The sequence below is a fragment of the Quercus lobata genome, chromosome 1, assembly GCF_001633185.2.
Source record: "Quercus lobata isolate SW786 chromosome 1, ValleyOak3.0 Primary Assembly, whole genome shotgun sequence".
In the NCBI taxonomy this organism is placed as follows: Eukaryota; Viridiplantae; Streptophyta; class Magnoliopsida; order Fagales; family Fagaceae; genus Quercus; species Quercus lobata.
This window is the reverse complement of record NC_044904.1, coordinates 16,684,034-16,704,408: the sequence shown is the minus strand read 5'-3', so window position 1 is coordinate 16,704,408 and position 20,375 is coordinate 16,684,034. Positions and strand designations below refer to the sequence as shown.

Sequence of the window (20,375 nt, the reverse complement as noted above, 5' to 3'; positions counted from 1 at the left end):
GCGATGCCAAGCCTTTATTACAGTCCGTTTAGTTCTAACCTTCATTGGTGTTGGTGTCCCTTCATCTATTTAGTAAATGCGCTGGGTTACGAGACATTCGTCTAGATTTTCACACGGGGCATTCCTGTCGTTTCAATGTACGAGGCGCTCCTTTAATAGATTTACACTACGAGGCCGATCAAATCTGACGGTTATAGATGACATTGGGGAGTTGAACAGATGCTACCTCATTTGCAGATCTTTTTGGAAATCTATATGGATTAAATGTCACTGAATTTACCTTCCATATAAGAAGCCAGACGAGAGGGTATTCCCTTCGCGTAAAGACTCTTTGACCTTTCTAAAGCCTTAAACCTCAAGCTGTGCTCAAAGTCTTCCTTATCAACATAGCCAAAGCTTATAGTGCGACACGTTTGAAGTAGAAGCGGGGATGAAAAGATCACATCCTTCTCAGAAGCGTTATGTCCCTCCAAAACTTAAGATGGCTCGGTCAGGGCAGGGTTGACAGAGACTCAAGATGCTTCCAATCCTCCTTCAGCCAAAATCCGAAGCAGGTGCTAGTCGCATCAAGTTTTTGGTGCGATTGAGCTGGGGTTACCCATTATCAGTACCAGCCGCTCTCTTATGAGCATAGCTAATATGGCACCAGCGTGTTAGGAGTCAGGGCTGACGCAGGGACTAAGTATCCCTGCTTCCTCCTCTGTTCCTTCACTAGTGCCTCCTTTTGCTTCCCCTTCTTCTTCTTTCCCATCACTAGATCCATCCTGATGCTTTTACTTCTTCCTCTTCTTCTCCTCTTCTATCAAAAGGGGCCCTCCTCTCAATATGGTAGCTACTAGAGTAGAATTTAGAAAGACTTCTTTTTGTTTTTTTTTTTTTTTTTTTTTTTTTTTTTTTTTTTTTTTTTTTTATTCTTGTTTTTGTAACTTGTTTCCTATATAGGCTTGTTTAAACCCTTCATTGTACGCTGTACTATTTCTTTACATTAATAAAAGTTGCCATTGTTTCATTCTATGCATTCTTTCTTTCCTGCAATGGTTATGCCGTGAATGGACGTACTACCGTATGATTTCTTTTCATTTTTATACTCTGAACGATGCTTAGGGCCGAAATCCCTGTTAATAAAAAGACCTTATTCTACGCTTATTGAAACCATCCAGCACTATAATGCCGACTTGAACAAATGATACTTAGGGCAGAAACCCTTACTAAGAAAAAAGATGTTATTATGAACTTATTAGAGTTGCCCGGCATAATAATGCCGACCTGAGAAAACGATACTTAGGGCCGAAACTCTTATAAAAGATGTTATTATGAACTTATTGAAGCTATCTTGCACAATAAGGCCGACCTGAAAAAGGGTTGTATATCCCAAACTGACCGCGATGATGGCTGAATGCTCGGTGCTGTGCAAGAGGTAGCCATCCGAGGATATGTAACCCAAAATGAACAGCCCATGCGGGTCGCCATGTACTAAGGTGTTTCGCCATCTTCCTAATGACCTTTATATCTTTAGTCTTTTCTGGTATTCGGTCCGAGGATTGAGCGACTTAGAATTCTCCTTAAGTGGTTGATCTTTCCATAGGTTTGAGTCCGAGGACCATGCAATACCTTGGTTCTATCCAAAACTTAGCTTTTTAAGTAGTTGGTTTCCCCATAGGTTTGAGTCCGAGGACCATGCAATACCTTGATTCTGTCCAAAACTTGATTTTTAAGTAATTAGTTTCCCCATAGGTTTGAGTCCGAGGACCATGCAATACATTGGTTTTATCCAAAACTTAGCTTTTTAAGTAGTTGGTTTCCCCATAGGTTTGAGTCCGAGGACCATGCAATACCTTGGTTCTGTCCAAAACTTGATTTTTAAGTAGTTGGTTTCCTCATAGGTTTGAGTCCGAGGACCATGCAATACCTTGGTTCTGTCCAAAACTTGATTTTTAAGTAGTTGGTTTCCCTATAGGTTTGAGTCCGAGGACCATGCAATACCTTGGTTCTGTCCAAAACTTGATTTTTTTAAGTAGTTGGTTTCCCCATAGGTTTGAGTCCGAGGACCATGCAATACCTTGGTTCTGTCCAAAACTTGATTTTTAAGTAGTTGGTTTCCCCATAGGTTTGAGTCCGAGGACTATGGAATACCTTGGTTCTATCCAAAACTTGATTTTTAAGTAGTTGGTTTCTCCATAGGTTTGAGTCCGAGGACCATGCAATACCTTGGTTCTGTCCAAAACTTGATTTTTTTAAGTAGTTGGTTTCCCCATAGGTTTGAGTTCGAGGACCATGCAATACCTTGGTTCTGTCCAAAACTTGATTTTTTTAAGTAGTTGGTTTCCCTATAGGTTTGAGTCCGAGGACCAAGCAATACCTTGGTTCTGTCCAAAACTTAATTTTTAAGTAGTTGGGGGAACTAACCCCTCGGCTATGGCGTGGGACATTGGTTTAAGGGGATTAGCTCCTCGGCCAAGCCCCTAGAACCATCCGCACCACTAACGCTTTGAAACGTAGCCCATATTGAAGAAACGTAGCCCCTAGTGGAATTTTATACTAGAACACTACAACCGGCTGTTGGAAATGATGGAAGGACTGTCTCAACCCACCGTCTGTGCCAAGACACAAGCCCTCCCCACAGACGGCGCCAATTGTAGGGACTCAATTCGTGACGATCCCAAGATGATATTGGATTCGTACGTAAAGAGGGCCCAAACAATATCATTTGTAGAGCGTGGGTTTGAAGGGTTAGGTCTTGGTCACTGGTCGGTGGATGATCATGGTGTTCATACAAAAGTAAGCCATGTTCGCTTCGTGGAGTCTTTCTCCTCGAAACGGTCTGGAAGGCTCTGGTTCTTGGCCTTTTTTCCCAGCCCCCTCTCCGGATTGCTTGCTTCTCCTTTTATATTAGCCTGTACCTTTTATCCTACGTCCACGTGTAGGATCGACTTTTTAGGACTGATACTTGTCCCATCAGCCCATACCCAAAGTGATTGGGGGTGGTTGTAAAAGCTGAAGAGCATGGCTCTGTCAGGTGCAGAGTATTCAATGGTAGTAATGGCAGCTTTCCCTTTGCCCTTGGTCATTATACTATCCAGCGTCCCCTTCTCTATTGACATAGATATTTTAGATTTTTTCCAAAACTGTTCCTATACCGTTCTTGCCCTTTCTTTCAAGGGGACCTCGGATATGCCGAGGATAGAATTATCCTCGGCTATGTCTCAAGACTACTTGAGCTTTTATTACACGTCCTCGGCTATACCCTTCCTCGGCTCGGGCCTTGGGCCCCAATGTAAAAATGGGCCAGGGCCACAAATTCTTGGGCCCCACAATTAATTATTGTGAACTTTTTTAGTTTATTTAGAAAACGTACTCAATATAAGTATTATAAGTTGTATGACATAAAAAAAGAAAGTATTACAGGGATAAGGGCCCAAAATTATATATTAGGCCTTGAGTCTTGGCCGAGGACGTTGGTTGGTCCGAGGGCGAATAAATAATAGTGAGGGTGTTAAGTTTAGAGTCCCATGAGTATGTTGCAAATGGAAAGGTTGGGGGAGGTAGTCCGAGGAAGAGTATCTCCTCGGATAAAGGAAGCACAGACCAAATGTATGCCCTATCGTTCAAGGTGACTTTCCAGGAAATTCCACTAATAAAAACGTCCATTATGAACGTATAGGAGGGATAGAAGTTCAGAAATATCTAAGGAAATGCTACTGCCACCGCATTAAATGCTCTGCAACTAACTTTCTAGTTGCATTAATGTGGAGAAGACCCCTGAATTATGCTACCTTGGCTACCCCAACTCACAGAGGGCCTGAAAGGGTGTCCGATGGGACAAGCACTCCAATAGTGGCTTAGATGATTAACAAGTGTAGGATCAAGATTGTTCAAAGGGAACTATATAATGTAAGAGACCCTCCATAGAGGAGGGATCGAAGAAAGAGAGGAGAAACACTGTAGCAATCAAGAAACAAAACTTGTAATCGAACTTGAGGATTAATACAAAAGAGTTGATCCCCTCGAACTTTGCCGATGACAATTTTCTTAAAGTTTAAACTTGTCCATCTTTATTCTATTGTCACCAAGATCTATCTTATTTGTTGACTAATTCACTAAATCCCAGTTTTCTAACTCACTCTTTATAAATTCATTGTTTTGGGCTTTTTGGGCCGAAGTCCATTCATCTTTTAGGTTGCGGACTCAAATCGAGTCCTTACAAGTATTATAAGTAATTCTATCTATTATTTCCAAAAAAAAAAAGTTGTATGACATAATTATGTCATATGACTCATTATAACTACAATAAATTATTAGTATTGTTTATTACTTTATTTAAGTAAAACTCTATTATCAAAGATTTAAGAACAAAATAAAATCATTTGATTAATACTCAACTATCAAAAGGTTCAATAAATTAATAAAAGTTTAATTATTTGCTTTGAATTATTTTAAGGTCTATTATAATATTTGTATTTTTACTATCTATTTTATTACTTAATTTTATTTAAATTATTGAAATAATTTATTTAATTTACATATGATTCTTGACTAAGCCATGGACTGCATGAGCATAATACAAGTTTTATAAAAATTTGAGTTATATATAAAATGGGAGAAAATTGAAATTTTCTTACAACTGCACCAACTAAAAAAAAATTTGCAGAGTCAATTATATAGCTTATCTTACAAATATTTGAGCTTATCTATGGGCAGAGTTTACAGAGAACCCATTATGAGAGATTTGGGGCTCCTTGCAGTTTCAAAAATACATGGATAGATAAAATAGAAAGATAGTATTTTTTTTTCTTCTAATTGTGGTCCCAAAAAAATCAACTACATCTTTTTAGACTTTTACATTCTAGATTTTCCTCATAGAGGTGGCACTAGTTGTGGTGGTGACAATAATTTATATAAATAATATATTCCCCATGAATATTGGATGCTCCCAAATAAACTTTCACAATAATTTTGAATTACCTTTCTTTTAACCCAAATCAAGGAATTCAATATTTGAATGGATATGTTTCTCAAGAGGAAACCAACAACAAAGTAACATTCACTTATTATTTTCAAAAAAAAAAAAAAAAAAAAAAACTCTCACTTATCTAAGATCACCGCATTGAAAAAAAAAAAATTAGTTCAAAGTAAAATCATATTGAAACTAACTTTAAAATTATTTTTGCAAATGCTAAATTATGGATTAAACTTCAAATTACTATCCAAATAATTGGAACAATTTTTAGAATTTACACCCACTGTGGGAAATTCTAACTCCAGGCTTAAAATTACCCATGCTACTTTTTGTAGATATGAAATAATTTATCATTTTCAGGTGACAGAATTAAATCAAGTTTATAATGAGATGGGACAATTTGGACAAGCAACATTTTCAAGGCCTTAATCCTGTCTGGTCTCAGTTATGGATCCAACTTATTGATGTTGTTTCCCCACACACCCACCCCACCCCCCCACCATCCCCCCCCAAAAAAAAAAAAAAAAAAAAAAAAAAAAAAACCTTATTGATGTTGAGATCTGAATCATCTGATCAATACCCTTGCTACTTGTTGAGGCCAAAAATTTATTAGTTTGTCTAGTAAATTCGGAGCACTTTTTTTAATGATTATTTGAGCCAAACAGTGCAAATATTCTTTGGTCCCTTCTGTTTCAATACTCATATTATGTTGAATTACAAATTTGAACTTTTTTCTTAAAAAAAAAAAAAAAAAAAAAAAAAAAAAAAAAAAAAAATAAAAAAAAAATATATATATATATATATATATAATTTGATTGTAATTTTGTAGAGAATAATTACGCTTAATATCTAGATTCTCATAAACCTAATTTATTTTGGAAATCTAGTTACTTGGAAGAATTTGTTAGTCTTAGATTCTTAACTTCAATTAAGTCCCAACAAAATTATCATAACATGAGATGAATATTGACATTAACAATTAAAGTAAATACTTAAAATCACAGCGTGACAAAAAATGAAATCTCTAATAATACCCCTCTTTTTTCCTTTTTATGTTTTTTTTTTTTTTTGAGAAAAAAACTGATGGATTTTATTAATAAAATTCAACTACATCCAATTGTAAAATCGAACTAATATGAGATGAGACATTTTCCATCTATACTTGAAAATATGGTATGCATAATGCATTTTTAGCCAGACTATAAGCAATCCTATTATCGTTTCTCTTATTGTGAGAATACAACAATCCTTCTCTACGAACATGTGAAAACTTAATACAGTGAAATAAACTTGCAAAACATTTACTCATTATTACTCTATTTTTGTTAGTTATATTATGGAGTATATTAAAGGATACCTTTAATATAATTGTTAATAATGTCCTTAACATATCTCTCTTACGCTGAGAAAGCAAAAGGCAAAAATTAATTAATAAAAAGTTGAACTAGATTATTTTGAAAATTTCACCCATTCGTTTGTTTTAGGACACTCAATAATTAGCTTGCTTCCAAGCCGGCCAACCGTAAAGAATCAAGAGATCTTTTTCGATGCTAACTTAAATCTCGGGTAATGAAAAAAGGCAACTAAAACCGACGAGCCATCACAGTTGAAGCTTAGCTCTAGCCGTGACTTGTCATATATATTGGGTCACATTGAATTTTATCATTATCCCCTTCTCCAATCGAGATATTGAAACGTGAAATACAATTGTTTGCTTTATTGGTGAGCCGACAATTGAAAGCCAAGTCCTTTTCAGCATAAAGCTAGCCATGTTGCACGTGAATGGAGCCTTGAAGGTTGAAATATGTCTGATACAAATTAGAATAAGCAAATTCATATGCAGATTGATGGACGAGGTTAAGCTACATCATTGGAGATGGGCACACATCCCTATGCTTTAAACTATTACAGTATGTCGTAAATCATTCATATGGAGATTTTTAAATTCAATTCACATGGATTATATATATAGAGTTGGTATCAGAAAGAACCCAGAAAAAAAAAAAAAAAAAAAAAAAAAAAGAGCAATTCTAGATATCCAATTATTTCCATAATTTGATTTTCACAATTTATCAGGATAATAAGACATTATAGAGAAATGTCAACTTCATGCATAATCACCAGTACTAATACTTTTAACTCAAATTAATCAATTGTTGAAAAAAAATTGTAAAATATTTTATATCCCTAAATTTATTATTCAAAAATAATCACCAAGCAATGTGAGGAAAATAGAGTTAATCTATAACAAAAGTTTGAGTTTACAAAATCAAAAAACTTTGTGGTTACAAAATTATCTTGAATCCAATAAACCCACTTGAGGTTGAATCTTGATATCAAGAAAGATTTATGATGTATGCCAACACAAAACAGGATAGCCAAGGAAATTAGGAAGAAGAAATCTCCCTCAATTGAGTGCCCTTTGATCCCTACAAATTCAAGGAGATTTCCAATGTGTGTGTCTATATATATATATATATATATATATATATATATCTTTGCATTTTCCAATCACTTCTTGAAAATACATCTTTGTAATTCTTTCTCTATCTTTTTTGAGGGAAAATCTCTATCTTGATATATGGTTCTTGACATTGAGAATTTATCAATTACCTTAACTAGTAAGTCTATTGGACTAAAAGAAGAACTAGCAAGTCTTTTTTTTCTTTTTTATGGGAACTAGTAAGTTTATTGACAACGTATGAGTGAACTTCTTCAAACTTTAGCCCCGCCAATAATGTTAATGATTTATCAAACACCCATAAAGAATAAGTGAGTCAAATCAACTCTTACAGTGTATATATGATCTCTACAAGGCTCCATCTCCAAACTAAAAACAATAAAATATTCAGCAAAGAAAAAAAGCTAATTAAAAGCAATAATAACCGGTTACATTGTTCCTAATTGATCAAGCTCTATGATTTGTCAAACGCCCCCATAAAGAATAGTAGTCAACTCTTAGAGCATAAATATGAACTCTACAAGGCTCCCAAGTGAGAGAGAAAGAGAGAGAAAAACCAAACCCTTCAAATTTGATTGCAATACGCAACAATCTTTATGATTAGTTTTTAAGTGGTCAGTGAGAAAGCAATCTATGAATAAGATTATATTCCTTTACCTAGATTAGAGAGGACACCAAAAGATTGATAAGAAATGTTCAACAACTTCCTTAAGACCATGATAGCCTGAAAAAATTAATCCTTAGTTGGTTTCATGTTGAACGAGTATCAAAGTATGACTTAGACCTTAGCAACCAACCTTAGCTTAACCCATTTATTTTATTGAGTTGAAATCCAAATTCAACCTATTAACTATTGGTTGGCTCAAGTGCCTATATTTTTGGCTAGTTATTAGTGAGCACCACTAAGAAGTTTGGCTACATTGAGCTGCACTTACTAATTAGCTTAGGATTATTAGGAGCTTTAGCTCTCTCAATTTTGATAATCTCTTATTGGGGTCATGTACATCATTGCACACATGACACACGAAAAAAAGTGTTTAATGATTAAAATTGAATTTTGGGATAAATTTGAAGGATATAATTACATACAGCTTTTCTCTATATTTTACTAGTGTTAACTGTTGATCCCTATAAGACAAAAATTGCAGTAAGTTTTAGTTTCAACATGATGTGATAAGGTTAGCACGCTTGGTCGAAATTTTGATTGAGTAAATAGTTAGATGTAACAATATTGCCAATGGGTCTATTTTAAATGAGATCTATTATGTGGTTTTCAATTAGTTCAACCGATAAAGATTTTTGTTGTCAAATAAGCGATATTGGTTTGAATCTTGGTTTCATAAAAAATAAAATAAAAATAAAAATAAAAGTTTTTGTTTGATAATAAAAAGACAAGTATCATGAAGCGAATACCATAAAATCAAATTTTATATGGAGAGAGAGAGAGAGAGAGAGAGATAGAGAGAGAGAGATTATCTTAAAAAATAATATAAGGCCATAGATTTGATTGGATCTTATTGGAGTAGGTGAGGTCCGTCAATTGTAAATTTCGTAATGCTACCATGAAAACCTTGTTTTCAATATGAAAGCAATAACAAGTTTTAATCAACTCAAATAATAATTAAAAAAATAGAAAAGTTTAATGGATGCTTTAATGGCATTGGTTTAGAAAATATTTTTAAAAATTGTTTTATAAATAAAAGAAAAAAATAACTAATTTTTTTTTTTTTCAGTTTTTTATATTTTCCATGAAAATGTTGTCAAAAATTTTCTAAAATATCCTAAGAGCATTCTTTAACAATACCCATAATAAAAATTCATGATTGAATAAAAGAGTTGTATTTAAATTTTATTTCTAGAAAAGATTCTGTTTAACCAGCCAAACAAAATTAAAATATAAATGCACATTAATAAAATGTCCTTACTGGATGCGCCACATGTTGCTAACCTTTTGGTTACAATATACAAACGTTTGATTAATTACTAAATAAAAGTAGTTTGAGTCCACACAATAAGGGTTTGGCTTACTTTCAGTACTTTTTTAACTGGACATGTCCTTTTATTTTAATGAAAGATTGTCGCATCACTCACTAACTAAATAAAATGTGGAGATTAAAACTCACTACCACTTGTCATTGTATATTTAAAATAAAATGACATGTCTAGTTAAAAAAGTATTGGAAGTAAGCCAAACCCACACAGTAAAATATCTCTCGAAGTTGTGTCGATAGTTACCAACCAATAACAAGAATATCTTTAGGACTTTAACCACTTAAGAAGAATCTACCAATGATAACTATTTTTATCCTTAATTATTCTCTCACACTTGTTGATGTACACTCTTTACTAGAAACTTAATTATTCTCTCACGGTTGTTGATGCATTCTTTTTATTAGAAACTTCATAAATTTAAGTGCAATTTACATATATTTTTTAAAGGGAGATGTTAACGAATGTCCTAATGGCATTGGTTTAGGAAATGTTTTTAAAACTTTTTATGAAAAAAAAAAATAAATATTAAATTTTTTTAACGGCTATTTATATTTTCAATAAAAGTGGTGTAAAAAACTTTTATAAAATGGTTTATTAACAATTGCTCTAAGGACACTCGTTAATATAATCATTTTCTAAATAAGATTTATTTTATGGGTTTTAATTAGTTCAACTAATAAAGGTTTTTGTTTTCAAATAAGCAACATTGGATCAAATCTTGCTTTCACAAAAAATAATTTATATATTTGTTTGATAATAAAGAAATAAATATCATAAAGCAAATACCACATAATCAAATTCTCAAATTCTATAGTGTATATATATATATATATATATATATCACCTACCCCAATGAGATCCAATCAAATCTATGGTCTCGTATTATAAATCTTTGGTCTCATATAAAATATGAGACTATAGATTTGACTAGATCTCCTTGGAGTGGGTAAGGTCCATCAATAGTAAATTCTTAATGCTACATGAAAATCTTGTTTTCAATATAAAAGCCATAATAAGTTAAAATTAACTCAAATAATAATAAAAATTTATGATCGAATAGAACTATAAAAGAGTTGGATTTGAATTTTATTTCCACAAAAAGATTCTATTTAACCAGCAAAACAACATTAAAATATGAGAAAAAGTTAACAAATGTTCTAACGACATTAATTTATGATATATATATATATATATATTTTTTTTTTAATTTACAAAAAAAGAAAATAATAATTTTTTTAATAACTTTTTATTTTTCTCATAAAAATCATTTTAAAACTTTCCTAGTTTATTAATAATTGCCTAAGACTCCGTTAACCCAACCCATAAAATATAAATGCATGTAAATAAACTGTCCCAGCTGGATGTGCCACATGTTGCTAATCTGTTGGTTACAATTCACAAAAGATTGATTAATTACTAAACTGAAAGTAGTTTGAGACCACATAGCAAAACATCTCTCAAAGCTGTTGGTTGTTAGTTACCGACCAATAAAACAAGAATATCTTTTAACTGCCCAAGAAGATTCTACCAATGATAACTATTGTTTTATCCTTAAGTGTTCTCTCACACTTCTTAATGTACACTTTTTACTAAAAACTTCAAAAATCCACGCAAAATAATAATAATAATTATTATTATTATCCTTAATCGTTTTCTCACACTAGTTTAAGTCCAATTTACACACACACACATACATATATATATATATATATTTTTTGTAAGGACACGATTCCTGCGCGGCCCAGTGACATCTTCGGGTTCACGCGGGAGAGATCCCTCACAATACGATTTGTAGAGAGTGGGCTTGAAAAGCTTAGGCTTGGTCACGGGGGGATGGTCCGGTCTGGATTTCAGAAAGATCCCTGTGGAAAATGGACTGGGCCTAAACGTTTAAAGGCCCGCCATACTGCCACCTCTGAGAATGGGATCCTCGGACTTGATCCGAGGGCCCTTGTGGTCCTTTCCGGCTGTCCAACGGAGGGCTTTCTCTGTTCTGTGCATGGATCGTTCCGGCGATCTTCCTCATGAAGTCTCCCTTTTGCCTCTCTCCCTCCTCCCCTTGCTAGATTCACTTACTTCTCCTTTTATACTAGTGTGCGTTCGATGTCCTTCGTCCACGTGTAGGGTCAGTCTTTACAAATACTGACATTGGTCCCATCAGTCTAATCCCGGAATTGTTGGGGATGACTTGATAAAGCTGTAGAGTACGGTTCTGCCAGGCATTGGGCCTTATCCAGAAGGGTATTTAGGGTAATCGCCCCAAGGTATTTTGGATTTCCTTACGAATTTATCCCTTTATTCTGGGCGGATTATGGGCCTGCCGAGGACTAGACTGTCCTCGGCTGCCTCCCAGAAATTGGTCCGTGCTCGGCGTCGTGGAGCTTGGGCCACAGTTCTCCTCGGATTGGGCCCTCGGACTTTCTAAGGGCAAATGGGCCTGGTCCACGAATTGCTGGGCCCCACATTTTTTATTACGTTTAAAATCGAAAAATAGTTAGCTGTGTATGAACCAAAATAACTAATATGAGAGGATTTAATGTCTCTGGCTAAACGTTTTTTCCTCCAATTTGTAACCAAAAGAGAGAGAAAGAGAGAGTTCAGCAATTACCATGCATTTTCTATGGAAATCAAAACAGTTTATTTGTTGTTTAACTTGTTTTGTCCACACAAATATACCCTCCAAAAATATTTGTTCAGTTATGGCCGCCCATTCAATCTCATAATTACTACATATAAGACATTAACCATTTGTAACCATCCTCTCATATTTTTCCCTCCCTTGAAATTTTGTACAAAACCTGTTTGCTATTTTGTCTTAAGAGAGAAAAGAAACAGAGATTATTTAGAGGCCTGTGGGTGGAGGGGGATTTGATTGAATTGAAGAATTTATTTGCTGGACTGAGGTGTGAGAGGGACCCCACACTTCACGTCCATCATCATCTTCTTCAATCTTCATAAATCTCTTTTGGCTTCTCTTCCTCCTCCTCCTACTACAAAGCTCCTCTTGTTCTTGTTGTCTTCTGGTGTCTTTTTCATTAGTTTAAAGTTTAAACAGGTCTTGTGGCGTTGGGTGCACCTAATTCTGCTTCAATCCCAACTACCCAGATTTGTTTTCCACCTTATTATTGGCAAAACATCATATTATTTACCAAAGATCTTGTTTTTGTTGTTTCAATAGCAATTCAAAGATTTTGGAGATACGGGTCTTTGTATCTAGACTTATCTTGGTATCATTTTTTTTTTTCTTGGGATTCAACGAGTTCCATGTGTCAGATAAAAAACCCATAACAGATCTGAGTGAGAGTGCCCCACCTTCATTAGGTTCCTGGTTCATTCAATACAACCCAATTTCACTCTTTATCCCCTCTCTTTGTATGACAGCTGTTGAACTTGTCTGTACGGTTGGGTTCTTTACTTGGGGGGCCTTATTTTTCTTTATCCAAAAAAAAAAGGGTGAAGAAGCTCTTAACTTAGCTTCTTTTGCTTTTTAGATAAAGATTGGATTGGCTAAGGTGACTTCCTATGCATCAAAGTTTAGTCCTCTGAAAAAACAAAAAAAAAAAAGAAAAAGTTTAGTCCTCTGAGGTGTTCATGTTAGTTGCCCTCTTTTATTCCTGATTAGACTTTGACAAGGAGGCCCACCTCTGGGTTTGGTGGGCTTTGGTAGAACCAATAAAAACCCAATCTGTTGTTGAAAGCTTTTTGAAGATCCCACTTTGCTTTCTTCTTTTTTTCAAGGTGGTTGAGACTTGAGAGAGAAAATTTGAGTTTTTTTCTTTTGTACTATTACCCTTGTGTTTTTTTTTTTTTTCCCCTCAGTAGGTTCCTCCATTGATAATTGCCATCATATTCATTTATACGCAACCCGTTTTTGACCCTTATTAGTAGTCCCTCTTTCTAAATGGTACTTTGCTTCTTGATCACTTGCTTCTCCTTCATCCTCTTTATAAAGTCCCTACCTCTCAAGCCACTCCCACCATGGGCTAATGAGATGAGACTGTTGTCCTTCTGGTTTTGGAAAGACTTACCATCATCCTTTCCAATATCCCAGTTGATAAACAATAGCCTGTCAAGTTTCTATCTTTCTCTAATCCCACCTTACAAAATGTCTTTGATAAAGAAGAGCCTAAGTTCCAAAGTTGAGAATGTAGAGGAAGAAACTGCAGAGATGTCAGTGTTGGACTTGCCAGAATTGGCCTTGGAACGCATTCTTGAGATGTTACCACCTGCTTCACTATGTACCATGGCTGGCGTTTGTACCTCTTTGAGAGAGAGGTGTAAAAGTGACCACCTATGGGAGAAGCACATGAAGCAGAAATGGGGCAGAGTAGTTGGTGCAGCTGCTTACAGGAATTGGCAATGGCATATTTCTTCTAAAACAGATTCAAACAATCTCAAGCAAGGCAAGCAGAAGGGCCTGATAAGGCTTCTATCTCTCAGCTGGCCTGTTTCATGGTTTAGATCCAAAGTTGATGATTGTAGCAAACAGAGAAGCTCTTTGCCGGTTGATTCAATCATGTCTTGGTATCTTGCTCTGGAAACTGGCAAGTTCTGGTTTCCTGCTCAGGTCTATAACCGTGAGGTATTGACTATAGTTATATGTATTCAGCTATGTAAAAAGCTTTATTCAGCTTCAATTTTATATTTTGGTTGTTCTCTTTTGAACTAGTTGTGCTGTATTGCAGAATGGCCATGTTGGGTTTATGTTGTCATGCTATGATGCTGAACTTAGCTATGATCCCCGCACTGACACCTTCCAAGCCAGGTAAATGAACAAATAGCCCTTCTTTAGAACATGGATTTTTTAGTGGTTCTTAGTATTCAATTTTTTTCATATATAATTTTGGACAATTGATGATAATAAGTGGTTATTTGATCTAGGTTGCTTAACTTTAGATGATCTTGTCTATTGCAGGTATCCACCTCATGGAAGGAGAGCAATTGCCATTGAGAATGCCGTGCCATGGGAAAGGCTAAGAGCACCACCTGTTGAAACTACTCCTCATGATCTTCATAGCTCTGACTGTTTGAATGAGTTGTGCCCGGGTGATCACATTGAGATTCAGTGGAGAAGAAACAAAGAGTTCCCTTATGGTTAGTTTCTCACAGAAATTATGAGTATGGATATGATGAATTTTATCTTTATGAATATAGGTTCCCTTATGGTTAGTTTCTCACAGAAATTATGAGTATGGATATGATGAATTTTATCTTTATGAATATAGGGTACCTACTTGTTTTAATTTTCTAGATCTTTCTTTTCCCTCTTTGCTTTGCTGTTTATTTTTTTATATAATTTGGATTGGTGAGAGATGGATAGAAGCATAAGAAGAGTTTTGGAGAAACTTCTAGGAATTAATGAATGTGATGTCCAGAAAGATGAATAGACATGTCATGTTACCCATATTCTGAAGGAGAGGGAGAGAGGGAAAAAAAGAAAAGAAAAATGACAGTTCAGCCTTATTCCTATCAAAGAAAAGTTGTTCAATCATAGTCATCACAGTATTGCCTTTCACAAAAAACTGTTTACACCTAATTTTATATATTGTTCAATCTAAATTGGTATGGAAAGTTTCATCATAAAAAAATAAACTTGTTGTCAAACAGAGCTGAACAGGGAACTGCTTTTAAATTTAAATTATTCTTCCTTGCATTTGGTGGTATGGTGTTGTAGGGCACTTGGAATACATAATATAACCATCAGATATTTCAAAAAAATATATTAATTATTTGTAATAGTTCGCTTTGTGATAAGATGTGCCATATATGCTGCAGGTTGGTGGTATGGTATTGTAGGTCACTTGGAATCATGTGATGGAAATGAACTTTACTGCCGTTGTCATATTAGTGGTGAGTTGATCTAATCCTTCTTTTCCTTGCATAGTTGCATTAGAATTTGATACTCCATATGAGTCTGTGACTGCCTAGGAAATGGATGAAAGGGGGGGGGGGGGGGTGTCTAACAGCTAAATTTGGCTGTAACCGATCCAAACTTAACAAAATTTTCTTCTCAAAGTATATAGAAGTTTTTAGAGTCTTATATTTATATTTTTTTGGTATTGGCAAGTTTGCACACGTGCCTACTAGCAGGTCTTGAACTCACGACATTACCTCGAACCATTTCTTTGGGGGGGGGGGGGGGGGGGGGGGGGGGGGGGGATGTGTAGTTTGAGCTTATTAGATCGGTTGGGGATTAAAAATGTGTAAAAGTTGAAGTTAATTTTTTAAAATGTTTTCTAGAAGCCAATAACTTCTCTAAAAATGTGGACGACATGAATGTAAAGTTTACTTTCACAGACCACACCAGTTTTAGCAAGGTCCCTTTCTTGAACCCCATTTTTCAATATGTGGACCACCATTTATGCTATTTGATTGGTCCCCAAGACATATCGTTGTCAACATGTCATAACTTCCACCAACATAGTGATAACTTGTGTCTCAGTGGAATATTTATGGCCAACCATACTGAAAGAACTCAATGCTTCCCATACCCTGTCTTTTACCAAGATGGAATTTTATCTTGTTATGTGGGCCGCAATGATTTTTATAAGCTTCCAAATTTCTTTGATTTTTCCGACTTCTTGGCTGCCAAATTGTGCGCCTCAAAGTGACATGAATCCACTGCTCAGCTCACAAAAAATCCACCCTTTCCTTGACCACAACAAATTAATAAAGAAAGAATGATTTATATTAAAAACAAAAAGAAATGCATGCTTGCTACTTGCCACTTGACAAATGAGGCAACAAATTGATCTGAAATTCAGTTGTTTCAATCTTAGAAGAATCTGGTTAAGGATGATTGGTTCCATGCTTCTACATCTGTGAGTCACTTTTATCATGGAATTGGGGTGTTTGGAATTTGGATAGGCATAATAACAATGGAATACTAAATTTTATAATTTCCATGAGTAGTTCAAATGGTCATCCAAATTCTCTGGAAATTGCAGAAAGAGTTAGGGAACACAATAATATACATTTTTCTCGGTTACTTCAAGACTTTGAGTCAATTGCCTCAGTTTAAGGCGGTGTTTTAATAATTTGCTTATGCTGATTTACTGGTAACTTTTTGTAGTAATAAATTCAAATGAATGGTATATGGAAAGAACATGAAGAACAAAAGAAAAAGGCAAAAAGGAAACAATGGCATTAGTAACTATTAATGATGTTTACTAGATGCTAGTTTTAGTTGTTAACCTTGAATTTGTGCCAACAGACACTGTGGTGCTGGAGTTCAATCAGTACACCCCTGGTTCACGGTGGAGACATACAGCCATTAACAGGAAAGACCACAGGGAAGAGGGGAATGAGGCAGATGGGTTCTATGGAGGAATCAGAAAGCTTAAGAACAAGGATGAAATTTCCACTTGGAAGCAACTTTGGCCTAAAGAAACCTTGGAATAGTAAGCTTTGTATGGAAAGGGTTACTATACTCAACAACACTTTGAATGTAGAAGGCTATTCTTCTGAATCAAGTGAATTATCTTTACAAAAGTGGATGCAAGAAGTTGAAAATCAGCTTTTTGATCCAGTTGCATGGATGTGGAGGACATGTTCCCTTTTTCTATCAACATCATTTTTTTGGGAGGTTTCAGGATGCAATGCCAAATCAGTCATGTAAATTACCTTCCATTTATGCCAAATTGATGTACAATATTTACCCCCACGATATGTTGAACTAGTAGATAATCTTCCTTTTTAGTTGTTGGAACAACAAAACATAAGAAATTATTAGCTTTGAAATCATACAACATTCATTTCCCCAGATTTTGGATTATCTATTGTTTACCTGCATCATTGATAATTAAATGGAGAATCGGTAACCCCTCTCTCTCTCTCTCTCCATGCGCAAGCACACACCCCCTTTAAAGGATGGACTCCAATAAGCCTTTTTTGGTTTATCCATCCTCGTATGCTAGTTTAGACATCCGTTAAGAAAGTACTTAATGGAATATTCTTTTCTTTTACTTTTATGATAAAGTGAGCTATTTTTATACAAAGAAGAGAAATAAGTATGAAAAAGTTGAATTCTTAATAAAGGGATGAAAATACCCTTCTCACATTTCTCTCTAAATCAAATGACTAGCCGTATTTATTATTTAAAAAAAAAAAAAACTCAAATATTACATGAGTTTAAGTTAAATGTGAGAAGGGCATTTTAAACCTTTATCAAGACTTTAATTTTTCATAGACGTATCTCTTCCTCTTATAAAAATTGCTCACTTCTCTATAGAAAGAGAGAGAATAAAGTCTGACATTAAATACTTTCTTGAAGCATCTGTTAACCATATTCTTTTTCTAATCTCAAAAAAAATGGGAGTATTTTGTTGTAAATAATTCTCTACCTTAATAGATGCCTTGAAGCATCTGTCAACAAAAGCCAAAAAAGAATACTCAACAGGAAAAGCAAATTATTGTATTTGAGGATCTTGAGAAAAAGCAAATTATTGTATTTGAGGATCTTGAGAATGATGAGCACCATCTAATTCTATCTTAGGCCTTATCCTAATTAAAGGCATCTATTGAATGGTTCATGTTTCTCTATGTGAAAGATTCCTGAGTCACTAATTGGAAGAGACAAGACAATTCTCTTCTGCATTGGTGATGATTAAAAATTTGACTCAGACCTAGTAGGCTGTTGGATAACTTGGTGGTGTTAAGCTCAAACAAGTTTAAAGCTTGGGTAAACCTAGTTGAGCTCCATATTGCTGCATTTAAGTTCAAGGAACCTGATCTTAAACAGGGCTATAGTTTGAATATGTGCCAAAGGGATCTTTAATGTTTGATCGAGGACTTAATCCGATTCATGATGTTGATTGGTTAGGTATAAGTTGAAAAAAACACACAAAAGACAAGCTCATAGAACTGTTTTTGGAAGTAACTTTTTACTATAATTTTTTTTTTATAGATGCAGAGTGTGTTTGGATGTAACTTTTTACTATAAAACCTTCTTCTTCTTTTTTCTTTTTTTTTTTTGAAAATTGGTTAAAGTATAGTAGTTTTACCTAAAATAAATATGAAAAAAAAAAAGTAGTACATAATTAGATTAGATAAACTAAAAAAACAATATCATTGACATATGGTGTATTTTTAATTATATCAACTTTTACAGTCTATTAGAACAAATGGATCTTCTGTTACATCATTCAAATCTTAACCCAAATTTAATTGTTTAACGAATTAACTGTTACTAATTACATTGCCCATGAAAAACCCACTTAATTGAAAGTCACACACAAGGGCTACCATAATTCATAAAGATAAGAAGAAGAGCACAACATTCTATCTGACACAAACTATTTTTTGATTTCTTTGTTTTTTGTTTCTGCCACTTATCCCCCATTCACTCCACATACTTTGCCCCAAAGCCCATGCATAGAAGAAGCCTTGGCCTGTATTGTATCACAGTCATCTTAGCAACTTTAGCCACCTTTTTGTCCTCATTGCATTGGGCTACATTTTGCTCTCTTACTGATGCACTCCTGAATAGGAATTTCTTTATTTTCTGCCTCTTATTTTCCCTTGTAAATGACCCTCCAATTTCTTTACCACTCTCTTCAGCTTCCACAGTGGGGCCTGAAGGTGTGGTCATGTTGGGCTTGCTAGGAATTTCATGATCCATTTTCACAAGTCTCACTTGTCTTGCAAATGACAACCCCTTGGGCTCTGCCAGCTTCTTTGGGCTTGGGCCTACTTGTTCTATTGGTTCATGGGGATTGTTCAATGTAGCACAAGCAGAGCCATTGGACTCATGCTCCATTGGAATTTGGGGGCCCAATTTCTTGTCCTGATGGTGGATCGAGCCCGTCGAGTAATTGGACTCTTGTGGTCTTGCAGCCCGCAATGGCGAAAGGGACCGAGCCCGCCTATAATTGCGTCCTTGTGTTTTCCCTCTCTTTTCTTCCCTTACATTCTCCAGAGCCACCATGAATGGATCAAAATCATCATTCCACATGCTCCGGCGAGAAAACGAGAGCTTAAGACCCGAACCCGGGGACCAAGGGGGTGACCCAGCTGGGCTTTGGTTGCCACTTTTGTTGTTAACATTTTGAAGGCGTGGTGGAAGCTTGAGAGGTGATTGTGGGAGTACTTTGCCATCACTAAACAACTCATCAGCAAATGCCATTGTTGGAAGTGAAAGTGAATCCTCACTCTGTCTTTCTTGCTTTTGTTGTTGCAGTTGATGTTCTAATGGGTTCTCAAAATTCTGGTACGTTTCAGTGTTGTTGCTAATAAGACTGAAACGCCCACTAGTATCAAATTCAAAGTCATCAAAACTGGATTTGGCATCTTCATATGTTGGTGTTGTAGGCTCAATTGCAAACCCAAGTTGAGCACTTGATAACCCTCTTGTAGGACTAGTTGGCATACTATAGAAGTTCATGTTCTCTATGTTGAATCTACTTGGACTAGTGGGTGCACTCACATAAGAGAATTGATTTGGGATCTCCATTGAGTGAATGGAAGAGATGAGGAAACTTTGTTTTGACTTTAAGTTTGATGGGTACCTTGGAAAAGGGATTGAGTCTGGAGATTTTTGCTCCTGGATTAAAGGAAAGCCTTGTCATATATATGAAAAGTTGGTTTCCATTGTCCAAGGTAGTATTCAAAGCCTAAAAAGTATAGAAACTAAATGAAAAATATGTGGTTCATGTCCTTTTCTATGCACTTGGTACATTGATAGGGTCTGAAAATGCATAATGCATATCATTATACTTTCATTATACGTTTCATCAAAAAAGTATAATGAAAATGCATTATGATTATTAATTCTCGTTGCTATCATATCATTTTAGGAGTTATAAAATTACACCTAATCTCTTGGTGTCTTGCTAGTTGATATTCATCCATGACGGGATATTTCTCTTGTGTGTCTAAAATATTCATTGCATTAACCACTCACTATTCATGGTGCTTAGCCTTGTAGTTTTCTCTCTCTATATATATATACACAAAAGACAATTACGA

The 20,375-nt window shown here is 35.1% G+C and overlaps 2 protein-coding genes across 2 annotated transcripts; one reads left to right on the top strand and one right to left on the bottom strand.

Annotated features, from left to right (window-relative positions):
- Window positions 1-12,188: 12,188 nt before the first annotated feature.
- On the top strand, window positions 12,189-17,172 carry LOC115981239 (F-box protein At2g32560-like). Its single transcript, XM_031103404.1, has 5 exons — window positions 12,189-13,992; window positions 14,096-14,175; window positions 14,326-14,504; window positions 15,186-15,260; window positions 16,624-17,172. Exons 1-5 carry the CDS (start codon window positions 13,312-13,314, stop codon window positions 16,809-16,811), a joined length of 1,203 nt encoding a protein of 400 aa, XP_030959264.1. The 5' UTR covers window positions 12,189-13,311; the 3' UTR covers window positions 16,812-17,172.
- A 1,578-nt stretch (window positions 17,173-18,750) lies between these two features.
- Window positions 18,751-19,860, bottom strand: LOC115949880. The gene has a single exon (XM_031067148.1). It carries the CDS (start codon window positions 19,858-19,860, stop codon window positions 18,751-18,753), a length of 1,110 nt encoding a protein of 369 aa, XP_030923008.1.
- Between the last annotated feature and the right edge of the window lie 515 nt (window positions 19,861-20,375).